Source organism: Myripristis murdjan, chromosome 11 (assembly GCF_902150065.1).
Source record: "Myripristis murdjan chromosome 11, fMyrMur1.1, whole genome shotgun sequence".
Lineage (NCBI taxonomy): Eukaryota > Metazoa > Chordata > Actinopteri > Holocentriformes > Holocentridae > Myripristis > Myripristis murdjan.
Window position 1 is genome coordinate 3,622,645 of NC_043990.1, and position 19,465 is coordinate 3,642,109.

Genomic DNA, 19,465 nt, shown 5'->3' on the forward strand with positions numbered 1-19,465 from the left:
CCCGTCGTGTCCATCTCTGCTGCTGTGTGTGTTTCCTCTGCTCCTGCTGCTTTCTACCTGTGCAGTGTGTGTGGAGCGCAGGGTGACGAGTGACCTGTGATGAAGACGAGTTTAAATCTGATGAAGATGAAGGTGAGTTTGAGCGTGTGGCCAGACCTGTGATGAAGATGATTTTAAGCAGTGATGAAGATGATTTTGTGTGTGAGACGGGTGATGAAGAGGAGTTTAGATCTGTGACCTGTGATGAAGATGATTTTAAACCTGTGATGAAGGTGTGCTGAGGTGTATGTGTGTGTGTGTGTGTGTGTGTGTGTGAGACTCACGTTGCAGCTCTCGCTGTTGTCATGGCGATGCGGCAGCAGGAAGGAGAAGACGGCGAGCGGCCCGTCACACTCCTCCACCGTCCGGTTCAGCTCCTGGCAGCTCGTCACCACCATGAAGAAGTGAGACGGGACGGGGGGGCCGCCGAACGAGTGCCTGGGGGGGGGGGGGGGGGGGGGGGGGGCAGAAAGAGAGTAAGAAAAGAAAGAGAGAATGAAAGTAAGAAAAAAGTAAGAAAAAGGAAAAGAAAAGAAAGAAACAAAAGAAAGAAACAAAGAAGGAAAGAAAAGGAAGCATGAAAATTAATGAAAGAAAAGAAACAAAGTAAAAGAAAAGAAAGAAAGAGAAAAAATAAAGTGAGTCAGTCAGTAAGAAAAGAAAGACATAAAGTAAGACAAGAGAGAGACAGTCAGTCAGTCAGACAGTCAGACAGACAGACATACAGACAGATAGACAGACAGACAGACAGTCAGACAGACAGACAGACAGACAGTCACTCAGTCAGACAGACAGTCAGACAGACAGTCAGTCAGATAGACAGACAGACAGACAGACAGACAGTCAGTCAGATAGACAGACAGACAGACAGACAGACAGTCAGTCAGATAGACAGACGGACAGACAGACAGACAGACAGTCAGTCAGATAGACAGACAGACAGTCAGACAGACAGACAGACAGACAGTCAGTCAGATAGACAGACAGACAGACAGACAGACAGACACAGACAGTCAGTCAGATAAACAGACAGTCAGATAGACAGACAGTCAGTCAGACAGACAGTCAGTCAGTCAGACAGACAGACAGTCAGACAGACAGACAGACAGACAGACAGACAGTCAGACAGACAGACAGACAGACAGTCAGTCAGATAGACAGACAGACAGACAGACAGACAGACAGACAGACACAGACAGTCAGTCAGATAAACAGACAGTCAGTCAGACAGACAGTCAGTCAGACAGACAGACAGGCAGACAGACAGACAGACAGACAGACAGACAGACAGACAGAGTACTGCAGTGATAAAGTGATTCTGTCGCCCGGTGACCCGGTGACCCTGTGCGTGACCTTTGACCCTTACTCTTGGATGGTGTCGCTGGCGTCCCTCAGGCCGTCGTAGTCGTGGTCGAACACCGGTCCGGTCAGCACGTTCACGCCGTTGTTCTCGTCGGCGTAGCGTCGCAGCAGCGCCCCCTGCAGGAAGCTCCACACTCCTGCACACACAGCCGATTACCCTCTGATTACTACTCTGATATTATTTATTATTTATTTTTTATTATTTTAACTTTCCACTTCCAGGTTTGGCTTAAAGAGCTGAAGACTCTAAAATAACTTCATCGTCTGACTTCAGAGGAAAAAAAGAAAGAAAAGAAAGAAAAGAAAGAAAAGAAAGCTGTTTCAGATGGAAAGAAAACTCTGATTTCCTGTCTGTCCTCGTTTATGAAAACAGTTAAATTTAATGAGAGAATATTAGCATATTACAGTATCACCAGACAGATTTCTGACTTTTTTTTTTTTTTTTTTTACCAACTTGGTGAACAAACTGGTTCTGATTCTGTTTGGTTGTGATTCTGCTCTGCCTCCTCAAATCTGAACATCTTCAACCCTCCCGGCCTCGTCGGTGGGGTCGCTGGTTCGAACTCACAGAGCTTTATTTTGAAACTCTATCTGAAGATACCAAACACGCATCTTCTCTGTCGTCTAATCTTTTCTATTTGACGTGATTCTGCAGCCATGAAACACGCTGGTTTGCTTCGTTAGCCACCAAAACTACTTGGTTAAGGTCAGGACAAGGTCGTGGTTCAAGTTAGGAAACGTTAGCTGACATTCACTAATAATCACTAGCTAACGTTAAAAAAATGAACACAGGTCTTGATTGACATGAGACTCCAGAGTAAAATCTTGCCATTTTATGTTTCTGCAAACCAACAAATAAGTGGAAATGTTGGCGTTTCTGAACCAAAAATATGCTGTAGATCAACATTTAGACGTTTGTGCATGTGCAAACACCGGCCTACGTTAGCTCGTTAGCGACTTCAGCCACTTTAATTAGCTTTGTTAGCCACCAAACGACGTGCTTAAGGTTAGGAAAAGGTGTTGTTTAACGCTACGAAACAAACACAGATCTCTCTTGCAGAAACAAAGTCCCAGCTGATGTTTCTGTCTCACTTTAAACTACAACACAAAACATTTCAGCGTACTTTATCTCTGGTTTGCAGAAACGTAAAATCACAACATTTCCTCCCGGTGACTGAGCTGCATGCAGATCTGTTCTGTTTGATGTGATTCTGCAGAAGTAAAGCATCTTGGCTTTGATCAGAGTGATGGAGACTGTGTGCTGCTGCAGGGAAATTAAATATTTTGTTTTGCTTTTGTCTTAAGAGACTTAAGAGGAGCTTTAAGGGGTTAATTAAGACTCTGAAGTGAGCCGCTCTCAGAGTTTCCCCCCCGGCTGAACCTAGTTCATCACTTAATTTCATTTAATAACCGCACGCCGCAGTCTGCTGGGACTTTTCCGGATAATTAACAATTAAGTGAAGCTTTGAAAGTGCATTTTTATTTGAGGTGAAAGGAAACGAGTCACAATAAAGTCCCATAAAGTGACCAAATAAAACTTTAACGGAAAAGATGTACGTCCTTAAATGGACTGGAAAACAAAAGTGCTTCCACACGGCATGCCGCGGATCTGTTTGAGGATAAAGTGATCCGCGCTCGGAGGGTTTCCACCTCTTTGACCTTTGGCCGAATGCCTGAAATATAAAAAGTTAACGTGAGTGAGTCCAGCTGTTTCCCTGCCTTCGTTTCTGCACAAACACAGAGTTCAAAACAGCTGTGAGGACGGCGATCTGCTTTTTCCTCTCTGTTCGTTTCTTCATAAAATCAATACTTTGGTCTTTCATTTTCAGATGAAACGTAGTCAGTTTTTCGTGCGGCGCAGTTACATACAAAGTCAGTGCAAAGACACAAATTTCCACCTCGGAAATGATGTGAATGTGACAAAATCGTATCATTTGCAGAGCTTGCAAAACTCGCTTCACGTTTTGTCTGAACACAAAGTCAGGAAGACGTTTGAAGACATCACTCTGGACTCCGATCACTCAGCACGGCTTCATTTTTCAGACTTTACACTCTAAACCAGTGGTTCTCAACCTTTTTCGGGTCAGCGCCCCCCTGTACATCATCCAGGTTGCTTACCGCCCCCCATTAAATATCATGTAGTTTGGTCATCTTTCCTTAATATTAATGTTGATTATTATCTTGTTTTGTAGCTATAATTAGTATTCTTTCTGATTTAAAAAAAAACTGCTCTTTACAAATTGACAATTTTAACAATCTTAATTGAGGTGTCGCTTAATTACCATCCACAGCCAATCAGAAACTGGATTTAACAGCAGCCAATCAGAATTATGGGGGAAAAAGGGTTTATTTCAGAACGGAGAACAAGAACAGCATTACAACATTTACTAGACTAGAACAGCCTATGACAGCCCAATTTTCATTTATGGAAAAAGCAAAAGAAAAAACTGCCAATTTTTGTGAGCCCTAGTAGAGGGTTTTCTCGACGCCTCATCATGACGCGCCATGGCAACGTTAGTGAGAGCCCACCGCTTGGTGGTTATATGCCAGCTTCTTCACATCGAGATGTAAGAGGGTGACCCAAAACCACAGTCCGCCAGAAGTACACAAGTACAAATGGATACGGTGTTCACTGCTTTGGCCACAAGGTTATGGCATTGAGTGACACAGTACTCCGTACGGACCTGCGGAGCCCACTCTTGTAGCAGAGAGGTGAATCCGCGGTACCGGCCCACCATGGCTGAGATAACATCAGAGGCGCAAGCGCGGCTGTTGGTGATGGGGACGGTCCTCCCTTACAAGTACGCATTCACTGCATTAAAAATTGACTGACCCCGGGTGTCGGTTACCAAATACCTGGCAAATATAAATTCTTCAGCCATCTCCTGAGTGTTGAGGTTTTTATAGCGGACATATGCCATAAGCAGAGCGCAGGAGCGCCAGATTCCATTAAGAAGTGGGGGCCAAAAAGTACCATGTTGTGTGTTCGGCTCATTCACAGTGCCTCTATTCCGTGCACCTCATCCATGCCCCTAGATTGCAACATGTACGGTATAAAAACTGTTAACTCAGACACACATGCCCAAATCCATCACCTCGATTGAGGTGTCTTTAAAATTAATGCTTTGGACTTATCGTTTCAATGTATGTCATGAATTAACACGCAGTGAGGTCCGTGGCTGGGTAGGCAGGATCAGCCAGAGCTTAAATCGCATACATACACATGCATACAAAAATATATTAGGTAGTCAAAACAAGGCCGTAACCCCCATATACACTGAGAGGTACAAGTCCCCCCCAATGTTCAGGCACTCCAAAAATGTCCCCCAAAAATATTGCTGGAATATATTGGCAATTCAATGTTCAGGCATATCTGTCTCCCCCAGTGCTGAAATGGTGGTTTCGGCCCTGACTCAAAATATTAAAACCACTGCAAAGTCAATCAAGCTGCCGCTGTCAAAAATGTACTTATTGACATCGGCGAATTATAGTGCGCACGTAATTACTGCCACTTAATTTTCTGAGACAAACATTCACCTGCATTTCTGCAGGATTTACAGCCCAGGGTTTTTCTCATGAAACCTCGACTTTCTCTCTGTGTCCGCCCTCTTTCAGCCACACGCGGTATTAAACTTCCTCATTCATTCAGGCTACGTTTACACGTAGTCGGGTATTTTGATAAACGAATATTTCCCTCCCTCCGTTTTCCAAAATAACATCGTGCACACGGCATCGTTTTCAAAAAAAATTTACGTTTACATCAACCCGCATAAATACGCCGTCGAGCGCCATCATAACTACCCCAAGCCTATGGGCGGTGGTGTAGAAAGAAGGAGAAAGCCATGCAAGCCAATCAGAAGCCAAACCTGACAGCAGTCTGCCCAGGTCGGACCCAAAACCGGTGATGCTGACGGTGCCGCGGACTGGCTTTTTGTGTTGGAGGGAGGAGACTGACCTCTGAGCCCTTATTCATCCCTGCTCCTCGCTATAAAAAAAAAAAAAAAAAAAAAAAAAAAGCAGCTATATTGCAAATGCAAACATATGGAAAGTGTCTGCACCAACAGAAATGCGACTGCTACTGTGAATGCATCCATGATCATCACCATCATAGACATAATATAAGTATATCATGTCTATGATCACCATAGCCAAATGTAAACATTGCGTGCACTTTTGGCGCATAATGTGACGTCGGCTGCCTAAAACTCTGTATTTCTCCGTTTTTCTCAGTTTACATGCAAACGCGAAACAGGAGTTTTCCTTAATCTCCACTTTGGCCGGAGTTTTTTTTAGAAAGAATCGTTTTCAGAGGCGAATTCGCCGTTTGCATGTAAACGAAGGGCACAAACGAAGGTTAATGTCTCCGTTTTTAAAAAATACCCGTGTACGTGTAAACGTAGCCTCAGTCAGCAGGCGAGTTTTGGCGTGGCATATTAGTTCTGCCGTAATAATAATTAAAAAAAAAAAAACAAAAAACAGTCAGTAGGCCTTTATTAGAAGTCCATTAGTAGTTAGGTGGCGAACATGGCATGTCCTTTCGACAACGATCCCGTGGATGAAGGTGCAGTGTTACTGCGCAGAGAATTAAATTTTCGTCGGGAGATGGTGACCGCGCATAGATGTTTATGCTGAGGTCTTACCTGTTTGAACAATGTTTTTATATTTCATCTTAAACTGCTGCCAAGTGCGCTTCTCCCCCGCGGGATTGTACCTAAATGAAATAAATTAATAGGCAACCATTCAAGCAGTTTTCCCCAGAAATATTATTGTGATTGCAACGGACTCCATTTAAACTTACGCACTGACCCGAGCAGCAGTGTTCTCCCACGCCATCTCCCTCTCCTTTGCCGCTGCAGCGGTGCTGCACTTTTTTTTCAAACTCGCTGTATGAATGCATTAAGATTTCCAATTCAGCTGGGGTGAAAAACGCAGCCCGACGCTTCCCCGTTGCCATGGTGACTCTTCAAATCGGCGGTTATCATCAAGGTTTGTTAAGCCCGGCTGTCAGCTTTGTGCTCTGTGCGCGTTCACAGAAAAAGGGGGCGTTTTGGCGTCATATGATTCTACTTCCGTGAAAAATGGACCGTTTACGGGCTGCATATTTCACGCAAGAGGAGCAGCTTGTCCTCATGGAAAGCTATGAAAATTTCAAAAATAAAATTAACGCTAAGAGCAACACTGTGGCCGCAAATAAGGCGAGAGAGGAGAGCTGGCGATTACTTTCAAAGGAAGCACAAAGGGGGATTCTGTCACTGTTATAGCCATTTTAAATAATTGCTGCAATATTCATTCAGTATTATGAATTTTAGTTTAGAAATATGTAACTTCAGTAGCCTTATGGGAGTGTTGCCTAGGAATTGGAGGTAAAGCCTGAGGTGAAGTCAGGTGACTGAAGGTGTGTGGGTGAGTCTAGCAGTGTCGGACGGAGCAGGCGGTGGTTACCATGGTTACATGACAGTTTTGACCACTATTTCCGCTGCTTAGAGCTCCTTGTCAGTAGTTTCAGATAATTGTTCGTTATATTTGAAGTTTAACTTGAATTATGGAGCCATTTCGGTTGATGTTTGTTTGCTCCTTGTTTGGTTAAATCTTTTTTTCTAAATGGGAATAAGTGGCGTTTGGAGTGCGTTTGAATCACCACGGGCTGCTCCCGTCCAATCAGCACCTTCGGATGCCGTGACGGTCACCGTTATTATATAAAGGGGTTACCTTTAAAAAAGTAGCCTACTATAACAAAGTCTGTGATACAACGGAATATTTCTAACAAACGTTAAGTCTGTGCACCACTAATAGTAGACCTGCATTGCGCATATGTGTTACCAAACACCGGGCAAAAATGACTTTGTGATTTCACCTGGGTGAGATAGCGCCGCTTTTATATCCGGGCGGGGTTAAACTTAACTCATAACCTGGTCGGGACCAGGTTATGAGTTAAGCATAAGTTACCATGGTGATCTAGCCGGGTTAAAAGAGAGCCACCTTCGTGATACAGGAAAGCCTGGCTTTAGACTCAACATACCTCGCTAACCCACTGAACCAGCTTCGTAGTACACCCCTCGGATGTGGGCTGTGGAGGTTTGGTGCTCCAGCAGAGCCTCGGCAGGCTGTGCAGGTCGCAGTCAGCCTCTCTCAGCCAGACGCTGCCGCGACCCGCCGAGCAAAGGAGACTCGGAAAACAACAACCTGCTAGCTTGACTACATCCACACAACCCGCTCTTTCTTTTTGTACCATTCCGTTTGAAAAGACCTCACTTCCTTTGGATTTGAGGCCTGGTGTTGATTTCCCAGTTAATAATACGTTTTTGTTCCTCAAATATCAAGTTAGAAAGTCTTTTCATGGGAAATCTCCACCTTCGCTGCTAGCCAAAAGCACTGCGCGCCGGTGACAACAGCATCGCGAGACCTCGTGGGGGATTCAGGGCCTGTCGGGAATCCCGAAAGGCCCCGAACCCCCCAATTCCGCTGCTATTGGAGAAGAGCCATACTGGTGGTGACATTTAATACAGGATGCTCCGATGTCCCATTCTCCTAAATGCAGCATGAAGTACGAAACAGAAATCATCAACTGCTGGAAACTCAGAGGTAAAGAGACTCCTGTAAACTGGCAGGTTTTTGCAAGTACGCCTAATTCTATATTTCAACCCATGTATGAATCTTTAGGTGTTATATAATAAAGGCTTTTATATTAAATATTTACATATATATTTTTATATTTTTTTCAAAGATCCCCAACGCCCCCCAACACCCACCAACGCCCCCCTGTCAAAAGAATTGTTTCCAACGCCCCCCGACCTTCTTTGAACGCCCCCGTTGAGAAACCCTACTCTAAACCATTTATCGATTCATCAAATAGTAACAGAGATTAATCAATCAGTCAATCAAAATATTGAAAGTAACACATCCTCTGACACACATGACCACATACGTCGTTTGTTCTAACCGTCTGATACGACCAACAGGAGCGTTTCCCGAGCGAGCGAGCTTACCAGCTACCGAGCTAACGTTTGCTAATGAGCGTCAGCCTGCTATCGATCTCGTTAGCCGCTAAACTACTTGGTTAAGGTTAGGAAACATTAACTAATGTTAGCTGGCCAATATTAGCAAAAAACAAAAAAAAATGCTCAAGTCGCTCCCATAGCGTACGACCCACAGGAGCGTTTCCTTAGCAAGTGAACTAGTAATGTTTGCCATGAAGAGTTAGCTCGCTTGCTATCGAGCTAGCCCCTAAAACGACTTGGCAAAGGTTAGGAAAAGGTCATTGTTAAGGTTGGGGAGAGGTTAGTCGTCACGGTTAGGGTTAGGAAACGGTCAGGGTTAAGGTTAGATAATGTTAGCTCCCTAAAACAAATATTTCTTTAGCTTGGATGTGAACTCGTGGCATCTGAGGGAAAGTCGAGCCACAGGAGCGTTTCCTGAGCGAGCTAGCTAGTGAGCTAACGTTTACCGATAGCTGTTAGCTCACTGACACGTGATTAAAACCCTCCTATTATGTTTGGGCTCAATTTGACCCCAGCCATTGTTTAACTAAATAAATCTCTAAATAAAGGATTAACATAATTTTTTTTGCTTCATATTTGAGTTTTCCTAATGTAACAGGAAGTCCGCGGCCTTCGGAGGACCCCGACTTTGGACGACGCGTCCTCCACGTCAACCAAATGGGACGGTCTAGCCTTAGGAATATTTCCTGGTCGGGTAACCGCCGTTCCCATGACAACAAACTCCGGAGACCGAAATATAACGTTTCTTTCCGTCAGACAAGACAGAACAGTAAAGAAAGGGGTTTTGGTTTAACATATATGGGGTTGGACGTTCAAATGAGTAAAAACCGAATATTTTCCAATAGTGAAATCTGAATTTAGGTGCCGCTGTCACCATTTCAGTTAACTTTTTTAGACTGAGCAGCAGCACGCAAAGCATCTTGGGATACGGGAGCCCGAGAAGGATAGTCGCAGTGCATTCTCCGAATCGACTACCAACGGTTGAAAAGGAGGACGACTTTGAAGTGCGAATTTGAAGGATTCTTGGACTTTGGATGAATTGGGACAGGCCTTCACACAGTGTTGTGACGTAACTGGCCTTCACATGCCGACTTCGAAGGATGCAGACCCTGAATTGGGACACAGCTTTTGTAACGCATCAGTTATAAATAACAAAAATCTGTACTTAGAAATAATATAAAGCCATTAAAACGCCAAAAATTAATATTTCTTTCCAATTTTAGGTGAATCAGTGAGATTTTATGGTGATTTGCATATTTTTCCATAGTGGTGTAATAGGAATACTGGATGTATAAGTGGAGGTGGGGGGTTATGTTTTATTTAAAGGGCTATTTAGGTCGTCAACAAAGAAACATAAAGTACTTGACACATAAACTTTGGTAAAACATTTTAATTATGATATAATAATAATTTTGTGGAGGTTTAAACTGCTGGGGTAAAACTGAGCCCAAACATAAAAGATGTTTGGGAATTTGAACATAACAGGAGGATTAAAGTGAGGACAGGTCGGGGTTAGGGTCAGTCGTGATGGTTAGGGTTACGAAATGTCAGCCACTTAAAAACAAACATGGTTGCTGATGTTCCTCACACGGTCACCAGGGGGAGCTACACTTTAAAACGCAACGAAAAGGACAATAATCTGAAACTGATGATCACTGCTCATCTGCAGTAATCTGAGACTGTTTCGATGTGTGTGTGTGTGTGTGTGTGTGTGTGTGTGCGTGTGTGTGTGTGTCCCGGCCCTGCAGGAACAATGGGTGTCAGGCCGTTCTCTCTCACACTGACATCATCTGCTCCTCTGCCTTCCCTCATGTGACCAGACGCCGCCGTACGGAGGCAGAGGAGGGACAAAAGTCCTCTCAGCTGCTGTCCCAAAAACAAACAAACAAAACAAAACAAACAAAACAAAAAAACACATGACCCGTCTGCAGAGTCCAGTCACTCGGGAGGTAGATTAGAGTAGATTAAACTCACTTTTCAAAATAATTTCAGAAAAAACCTGAACCAAAAAAAAAAAAAAAAAAAAGGCTTGTCCAAGGTCAAAGGTCAAAAAAAGGCAAGGAAGGAGCAGCACTCACTCTTGAAAGCGGGGAACATGGGGACGGTGTTGGTGATGAGTGATGCATCGAACCTCGACTCAGGAGACGTGGCCAGCTCTGCGCACACACACACACACACACACACACACACACACACACACACACACACACACACACACACACACACACACAGATTTAAAACGTCAAAAAAGCCAATTACTTTTCTTCCGTGAATTCACAAAATCAGCAAAATCAGCACAAAATTAAATCCATCGGTTGGCAGATCTGCATCAATGAAAAAGAGCACCTGTTCCCCCCAGGTGGGCGGGGCCTACCTGGGGGGAACAGGAAGCCGTAGGTGAGCTGGCTGCTCTGGCTGTAGGCGCTGCAGCTCTGGCTGTGCTCCGCTGACACGCGGGGGTCGGCTCGCACACACGGCCCGCCGGCGGAGACCTCCGGGACGGGGGTCAGCTCCTCCTGACACACACACACACACACACACACACACACACACACACACAGCAGGAAAACAGTGTGAGGCTGAACAACACTGACGTGTTGTGATGTGGTAAAAAAAATAACTTGAAACTGTTTTTAAACTTTAAATCTTTAGAAGTTTTAGTTTAATCCTCATTTGTTCTCCACCTGTGTAGCATCACTTCCTGTGTGTGTGTTTGTCCTCGCTGGTCCAACTTTACATTACCTGTCCACACACACACACACCGCAGACGCTAAAACTAACTACGACTGATTATCAGAGAGAAAAAAAAAATACAGATTTACCTTCTACCTTAGAAAAAAATGGAAAAACTGTGAAGCCGATGTTGAACTGATGTCAGACAAACCTCAAATGTGGAATGGACGAGTGAGAGGAAGAGGAAGATGATGAGGAAGAGAGAGAGAGAGAGAGAGAGAGAGAGGGGGGAGGAGGAGGGAGTGTGTGAGGAAGGTGAAACAGGCTGGAAAGAAAGAAAGAAGAAAAATAAAACAGTATAAAAATGTGTGTGTGTGTGTGTGTGTATGTGTGTGTGTGTCTGTGTGTCCGTGTGTGTGTGTGTGTGTGTGTGTGTGTGTGTGTGTTTGTTTACAGTCCAGCTGCACCTCATAAACCAAACAAACAGGTGTGTTGCCGCGTAAGAGGCTGAGTGTGTGTGTGTGTTTATTAGTGTGTGTGTGTGTGTGTGTGTGTGTGTGTTGTTGTTGTTGTTTTGAGCGTGCGGCGCTGCAGTTTTTACAGCCCAGCAGCCGGATGAAGCCAAACCAAAGAGCCTTTCTCCTCTCAGCCTCCAAAACACCGAGCTCTCACCGAGTGTCGTGTTCAGTGACCGATCAATTACCTCGATCAACAAAAATATACATATATATATTGGAAAATATTTTTTTAAGTTTGTCTCCTTTTTTAAATAAACATCCTGTGTAGAATCCGACCAGCAAACTCAAACAACATCCGAGGCCCGGTGTTCTGTAGGAAAACTGTTTCTACACGGCTCAGTCTGATTATCGACTGTAATCATGGAATTCTGTTATTTCAGAAAATGTCGGCATTTATGAGGTTAACCCTCGCGGCGCCCCGGGTGGGTCAAAAAGACCCGGGAGCCGTAGGGGCTCCGGGGAGAGGCTTAAGCGAGGCCCAGCTGGCCGAGGGGGGCGGGGCTTCTCCCCGGAGTCGGCGGGACAGGAGCGGGGTGAGGGGGAGGCTGAGGGGGCGGAACAGGAGGAGGAGGAACAGGAGGAGGAGGAGGAGGAGGAGGAGGAGGAGGAGGAGGAGGAGGAGGAGCTGCCCTCCAGGGACGGCAACACGACCTGGTCCCTGGACCCCCGCGTTCGAGCGGACCCGGGCAGGATCAGCCTGTCGGGGCCGAGGGGCCCCACCGCCCTGGCCCGGAGGCTGTGCGCGGACCCCGCGTCGGCGGTGCGCGCGTTCCTCACCCCGGCCATCCTCTCGTCCGTCCTGGCCCACACCAACAGGGAGGGTCGTCTCAGGGCCCGCGCTCGGAAGGCTCCTGACGAGGAGGAGGAGGAGGAGGAGGAGGAGGAGAGCGGGGAAGGGGAAGGGGAAGCGGGAGGGGGAAGGGAAGGAGAAGGGAGCGAGACGAGCGAGAGCGGCGCGGAGGGAGAGGGAGAGGGAGAGGGAGAGGGAGAAGGAGACGAGGCGAGCGAGAGCGGGAGCGGGAGCGAGGGGGAAGACGACCTCGAGGGAGACGAGTGGAGGGACGCGGACGAGACGGAGCTGCTGGGCTACGTGGGCCTGCTGCTGCTCTCGGGGGTGTACAGGTCCAAAGGGGAGGCCTGCCGCAGCCTGTGGGACCGCGACTGCGGCAGGCCCCTGTTCAGGGCCGCCATGCCCCTCAAGAGGTTCTTCCGGCTGTCGGCCGCGCTGCGCTTCGACGACAGGGCCACCAGGAGGGAGAGAGCGGAGGCGGCCGGGGGAGACAGGCTCGCGGCCGTGAGGGAGCTGTGGGACGCGTGGACCGCCAGGCTGCCCCTGCTGTACGACCCGGGCCCCCACGTGACGGTGGACGAGCAGCTGGTGCCCTTCAGAGGTAGGAGCCGTCTCTCCGTTTCCCCTCTCGTCTTCTCTTCTCTTCTCTTCTCCTGTCCTCTCCTCTCCTCTCCTCTCCTCTCCTCCTTCTCTCCGCCTCGAATGTTTCAAGCGTAAACGTCTCTAAGCCTCTCGGTCGTCATAACTCTCTAGTCCTCCCCTCCCCTCCCCTCCCGATTCGTCTCTCCCCTCCCTTTCTCTCCTCTCCTCTCCTCTCGTCTCGTCTCCTCTCTTCTCATCGCCCGTCTCGAGCGTAAACGTCTCTAAGCCTCTCGGTTCTAACTCTCCTCTCCTCCCCTCCCCTCTCCTCCCCTCTCAGGTCGCTGCTCCTTCAGGCAGTACATGCCCAGCAAGCCCGCCCGGTACGGCCTCAAGATCTGGGTGGCCTGCGACGCCAGGTCCAGCTACGCCTGCGCCATGAGCCTGTACGCGGGCAGGAGCGGGGAGGACCTGACGGGGCCCGGCCGCTGCTCCCTGGGCGAGCGCGTGGTCGCCGAGCTGACCGAGGGCATGCGGGGCCGCACCGTCACCTGCGACAACTTCTTCACCTCGCTGCCCCTGGCCCTGCGGCTGCTGAGGGAGCGGGACCTCAGGCTGGTGGGCACCGTGCGCAGGAACAGGCCCGAGCTGCCCGCCCGCCCCCTCGAGCTCAGGCTCAGGACCGCCTTCCTCGCCGCCCGGCGCAGGGGCGAGGCTCCCCCGGCCCGGCGCGGCCGGGGCAGGCCCCCCACCAAAGGAGGCATGGAGCCCTTCGCCTCCGCGTTCGCCTTCACCCGCGAGGCCACGCTGGTCTGCTACGCCGCCAAGAAGGACAGGAGCGTGCTCGTGCTCACCACCGCGCACGGGCCGCCCCGCGTGGACGAGGGAGCCCGCCAGCGCAAGCCGCTGGCCGTGCTGGCCTACAACGAGAACAAGGGCGGCGTGGACAACCTGGACAAACTGGTGGCCGCCTACAGCTGCCGGAGGGCCACCCGCCGCTGGCCCGTGGCCCTCTTCCACAACGTGCTGGACGTGTCCGCCTACAACGCCCTGGTGCTGTGGAGGGAGATGAGGCCCGGCTGGGCCTCGGGACGCCGCGACTCACGCAGGCTCTTCCTCGAGCGGGTCGGACGGGACATGGTGGCCCCGCTGCTCTGCCGCAGGGCCCGGCTGCCCAGGGCCCCCGCGGCCGCTCTCATGGTCAGGCAGGCCCGCGGGGAGGCCAGGGGGAGGGCCGCTCTGATGCCGCCCCGGGACCGCGCCTCCGGACCCGGGAACCGCACCCCCGCGGGGCGCAGGGTCAGGTGCGGGGCGTGCCCCCCGGGAGCCGACAGGAAGACCACCTCTCGCTGCGTGGCGTGCGGCCTGGGCCTGTGCAGGGATTGCTCCGTGCTGCGCTGCCCGGACTGCGACTCGGCTCTCCGCGGAGCCGCCGCGCCCGGGGGACCGCGAGGGTTAAAAAAAAAAAAAAAAAACACCGAACATCGTCTGATTCCAGCTTCAGACACTCAGAATGTCTTCCTCTTCTCCGCTCATATCTTTATCAAATTAATTACTTTGATGTTTTTTTGGCTGCTGCTCAGACGGAGGAAGACGTTTGAAGACAAAATCACTTTTCACATTTTTCTACATGAAATCATTGATCACTTCAGCAAAAACTGATGGAACTGTGAGGAGCAGCTCTTCTTATTACACAGATTTTTTATGCTTTTTGTCGGCATTTCTGTTTAACACGTACGACAGCGGGTTAGGGCCGCTGAGGGGAGGAGGGTCATTACGGCGCCGGGGGAGTGGGCTGATATTCTGAGAAAAAACTCAGCATTTCTGAGATTAAAGTTGTAAATTTGCAAGAAAAAAACTCGGAAAAATTCTTTTTATTTTACCTTTTTTTTGGTCTGTGGCTCCTCATGTGTTGCCTCTGCTGCTGCTTGCCATGCATCAGGTGTGTATCAGAATTTTTTCTCATAAATTTGTGAGTTTTTTTCTTATAATTTTTCCAATTTTAACCTCAGAATTTCTGACTGTTTCCTTGCCAAGCTGTGACTCTATAATCTCAGAATTTTTTCATTTTCTTCTCATAAATTTCTCAGAGAATCTCAGAAAATATCCAAGTTGTTTTCTTGTAAATTTAAGACTTTAATCTAGAAAATTCTGTTTTTTTCCCCCTGCTCAGAAATTTTCTTTCTTCTTGTAGTGACCCTGGTACACCGACGTAAATATGCATCTGGAAAATGTTTTAAATAAAAAGAAGAACACAGGTGATGCAGTCAGTACACCTGTGTGTGTGTGTGTGTGTGTGTGTGTGTACCTGGCGTGGCAGTGTGTAGGCGCTCCACAGCGGCATGGCCAGCTCTTTGCTGTAGCCGCTGACGAACTCGACGTGGTGCAGGAGGCTGTAGCGCGTGGCGAACAGCACGGCGGGACGTCCGAACGGCAGGAGGCTGCTGTCTGCGGGACGGTTACCACGGTTACACCCAACAACTAACACCGGATTAAACTGACACAGAAATAAAAACTAGACTCTAGAAAAAAATTAAATGATACCGTGTGCTTATAAAATGACCTAAAGTAACAAAATAATGTAGAGAAAATGTGTCGACACAGTAAATGAGTAAATGTAGACAATAAATGTCATTTGCTTGCTTATTGTTTGCTTTTTGCCATCAGTTTATAATTTTAACAAAGTGTAAATGATTTTGCTGTTCTCTGTCGTCTTTGTCAGCTTCATATGTTTACAGTTTTTTATATTTTCCGTCCCATTTTAAATATATTGTACTACAGTACAGAACATGCTGATTTTAGGCATGACCTGTGTCTTTATGGTGAGTTCATCATGTGAAGACGAGTGAACAGTTTTGCGTTTGTGTTTTGGGACTTTTGGGAAATTCAGGAAATTTTTCAAGAGCTGTGTCTTAGAAATGAAAAAAAAAAAAAAAAACCTTGAACCTCCTGGAGTTTTTATGCATGGCAGGAGAGTAGCCGAGCAGAAACCTACTGTAGGCGTAAAGTCCATCGGGGGCGGGGCTGAAGGCGGCGATCCCTTCCTCCACTTTGTTCTGCAGAGACAGACAGCAGGAAGCTATTCCGATGATGCCGAGGCAGAACCAAAAACTCTGGATTTGAATTTCCCGGCACTGACCTCGTCTTCGCAGCTGCAGCCCAGGTCGTGCGTCATGGCGGCGGCGGCGGCCTCGGGGTCGGACGCGGGCGACGGCGGCGTCACTTCCTCCGGCATGCTGGGCTGGAACGGCGGCTGGCGCAGCATGTCGTTCAGGCTGCCGTGCGTCCCGTTGTTGGGCACCGGCGTCAAACCCAGCAGATCTGAGAGAGAGAGAGAGAGAGAGAGAGAGAGAGAGGCGGAGGATGGCGAGGATCCAAAACACCCAGAAAACAACCTGAAATTCTTTGCACTGTGTTTGGCTCACAGATGAAAAAATTAAATGTCTGGAAGCTTTCTTAATTCAAGTGATGTTGTGTGAACAAATGTGAGTTTCCAGTTATTCACGTTACAAGCGGCTCTCACCACACATAACGTTGTAGAGTTCGATGTTTTCAAATGCCGGCACTTCTTTCTGGAACTTGAAGTTTGGTCCGTGGCCCATGAAGATCGTCTGGACGGCGAGAGACACGACATGACACACGGCGTCACACACGGGCATGCAGACATTCAATCCATCTGTTATTACTCGGCTGGTGAGAATTGAATGATAATGACTACAGGCTTGTGAGCAGCAGCTAAACAAAGTGACTGTTTGTGTCTTAAATGAAGTTTTAGAACAAAGTTCAGGAGCAGAGTCCACGCCTGGAGCTCGTCCCGTTTCCGCACAAAAAGTCTCAGACAAACCCAACCTCGTCTCTGTTTTCTGTCATCGCACTCCTCCACCCCTCCATTCTGCCCTCCGTCACCACTTTAACTTTCTCCCTCCATCCCTTCATCCCTCACTCTTCCCCTCCAGACCCTCAATCCATCATCTCAGATCTCCATCATACAGTAAACTGTTTCCAGTTTGAGTCCTGTCATGGTGTACATTATACAACATATGAGCATATCAGCAAAGATCCTTGTGGTTAAATCAGATTATTTTCAGGACACTGTGGCTATAAATTCATTTCTCCCGTGGACTTTTTGAAAAATCAGTATTTCAAGAACGTTCCAGCCTGAAGTGGCGGCAAACCCCAACCAGACGGATCACAACATGATTTAAACTGATTCTGATAAAAAATATATATTTATTGCAAAAGGGCAAGGAACCCAACTGTGTACATATCGTATTTTAACCCCTGCTGCACACAGAAAAATAAAGGTGCTACCTGGAACCAAAAATGGTTCTTCAGAGTGATGCCATAGAAAAAACATTTTTTGTGGACCCACGTGTTTCAGTGAAGAACCGCTTCTTTAATAATTTTTCACAATAAAAGCTTCTCTGAGTGTTTTAAATCAGATGACTGTGTGCAGGTTGAAAACCAACATGAACGTGTTGTTGGCCGGTTCTCCACGTTCCTTGTTCCTTCACTGGGTTCCAGACGAGCTATTAAAAATGTTTTCTGATGGTTTATAGAGCGAGACATTAATCCATTCACTGAGGAAATATTCTGCACATTAATCCATTCACTGAGGAAATAATCTGCACATTAATCCACAAGGAAAAGAATTGTTAGCTGCTGCCGCCACCAAATAACTCCAATAAACATGAAGAACCTTTAGCACTTTAAAGAACCACAGAAAGTGTGTGAGGAACCAGCCCCTAAATAAAGAGGTTCTCCAGAGGCTGATGGTTCTTGGTAGAACCAGAGAGCACGAAAGGTTTTCCGTTGAGACTTTCAGACACACCCAACGACGTTCCTTTCGCCATGGTAACAGCTCTCTGATTGGTAGAACTTGGTTAAGGGCTTATGGGTAATGTAGTTCCTCTGCATCGGCATTGGGAATAAAGTCGATCTCTTAGAAACGGCGGTGAAATCAGAGTGAAGAACGACTGTCGCACCTCAGTGCCGAAGCTCAGGGTAAGTTGTGTTGAACGGTTCATACTTTACAGCCGATTATCACTTTCACTTGGGCAAATAGGACGGGGAGTTTAACTCACACCGGAGAGGAGACTGACCTGAACTGTGCTACACTAACATGAACGACGTGACGCTTCATATCGTCTGGGATCACAATTTTCTGAATTTATCAGCCTACATGAGTAAAGTAAACATTTGTTTTATCAACACAAAATAATAACTGATTACATGTCACTGAGAAAAGTCCTTTTGTGTGTGTAAACATCTTATAAAAACAAAAATACTCATCTCCAGAATATTGTCACATTATCGAGGTGTTCGGTATAAAATATCGTGATGTTTGACTGTGTCAGAATCATCCAACCCTACTAAAGCATGGAGAGCAGTTCAATTGAATACAATAGAATACAATAGAGTCCAATAGAGCAGGTTACCCTCATGCTGGTGATCTTGTTGTCGAAGCCGTGGTCGCCAAAGAAGCCGCACCTCGTCCTCTTCACTTCGGGCATTTTCCTGGAACGCATTTAAAAACATCACATTTCACCGATAACACCAATAATTAATATTTACAAATCACCCAAGGGTCCCATGCATTGAACTGTATGCAAGAGAGATAGCTTCAGCGCCAACTCTTTAGCATACAGCATGTGGAGTGATGGAGGGCTCCCCCTGCTGGAGAACGATGTGAACTGCAGTGTCAGTAATGTGTTTTTTTTTTTTTTATGGGAATCACGTTAATATTAAATGTACATAAATATATGTATATAGTGTGTGTGTGTGTGTGTGTGTGTGTGTGCGTGCTCACCTGGCGATGTGCCACTTCCTCTCCATGAGCAGGTGCACGTCCTCGATGCGCCGGTTGTTGGCGTAGTGAAGCCGCTTGGGGAGGTGCTGCTTCAGGTACGGCTTGAAGTGCTGCGTCGGCATTTTACACTGAGGCAACGACAGGGAGCGACACGAGGTGAACGACCCGACCACACACACACACACACACACACACACACACACACACACACACACACACACACTCGCACTGGACAGCCACAGAACTGACAGGAGAAAAAAAACTCTATGACCCAGATCTGCTTAATACATTTACTGTGATTATGACAGGGATTGTGTGTGTGTGTGTGTGTGTGTGAGTGTGTGTGTGTACTCACCGTGAGGTTTGCAACCACTACTTTTGGATCATCTGGAAAAGGAAACACATGTTATGATCATCAGCAAGAGAATGAAAACCACACAAAGTTGTTATAGTTAACTAACATTAAATTAACTAAACCTGACTGACACTAAACTAAAAACTAAAACTCGGTGTGAAGCAAACATTTTACTTAACTGAAATAAAAACAGAAGCTAGACTTAAAAAAAAAAAAAAAAAAACCTGAAAAACGAACTGAAACGATATTGTGCACTTACTTGCTAACTAAATAAAATGAAAAAAAAATATACAGAGAATGTCTTCAGTTTTAGTCTCTGTCTTTATTCTGACAAACACCGCC

General features: G+C 47.2%; 1 protein-coding gene across 2 annotated transcripts in view; it reads right to left on the reverse strand.

Moving 5' to 3' along the window:
* enpp2l (ectonucleotide pyrophosphatase/phosphodiesterase 2-like) overlaps positions 1–19,465 on the reverse strand; it is a 74,373-nt gene that overhangs the window by 30,510 nt on the left and 24,398 nt on the right. For both annotated transcript variants that reach the window (XM_030063841.1, XM_030063840.1), the window contains exons 14-24: positions 19,124–19,155; positions 18,769–18,896; positions 18,398–18,476; positions 16,483–16,570; positions 16,099–16,280; positions 15,955–16,015; positions 15,268–15,407; positions 10,774–10,915; positions 10,478–10,555; positions 1,406–1,538; positions 324–477 (exon numbers count right to left, since the gene is read on the reverse strand). In XM_030063841.1, the coding sequence (XP_029919701.1) occupies positions 324–477; positions 1,406–1,538; positions 10,478–10,555; positions 10,774–10,915; positions 15,268–15,407; positions 15,955–16,015; positions 16,099–16,280; positions 16,483–16,570; positions 18,398–18,476; positions 18,769–18,896; positions 19,124–19,155 (1,217 nt within the window). The remainder of the gene's footprint in view (positions 1–323; positions 478–1,405; positions 1,539–10,477; positions 10,556–10,773; positions 10,916–15,267; positions 15,408–15,954; positions 16,016–16,098; positions 16,281–16,482; positions 16,571–18,397; positions 18,477–18,768; positions 18,897–19,123; positions 19,156–19,465) is intronic.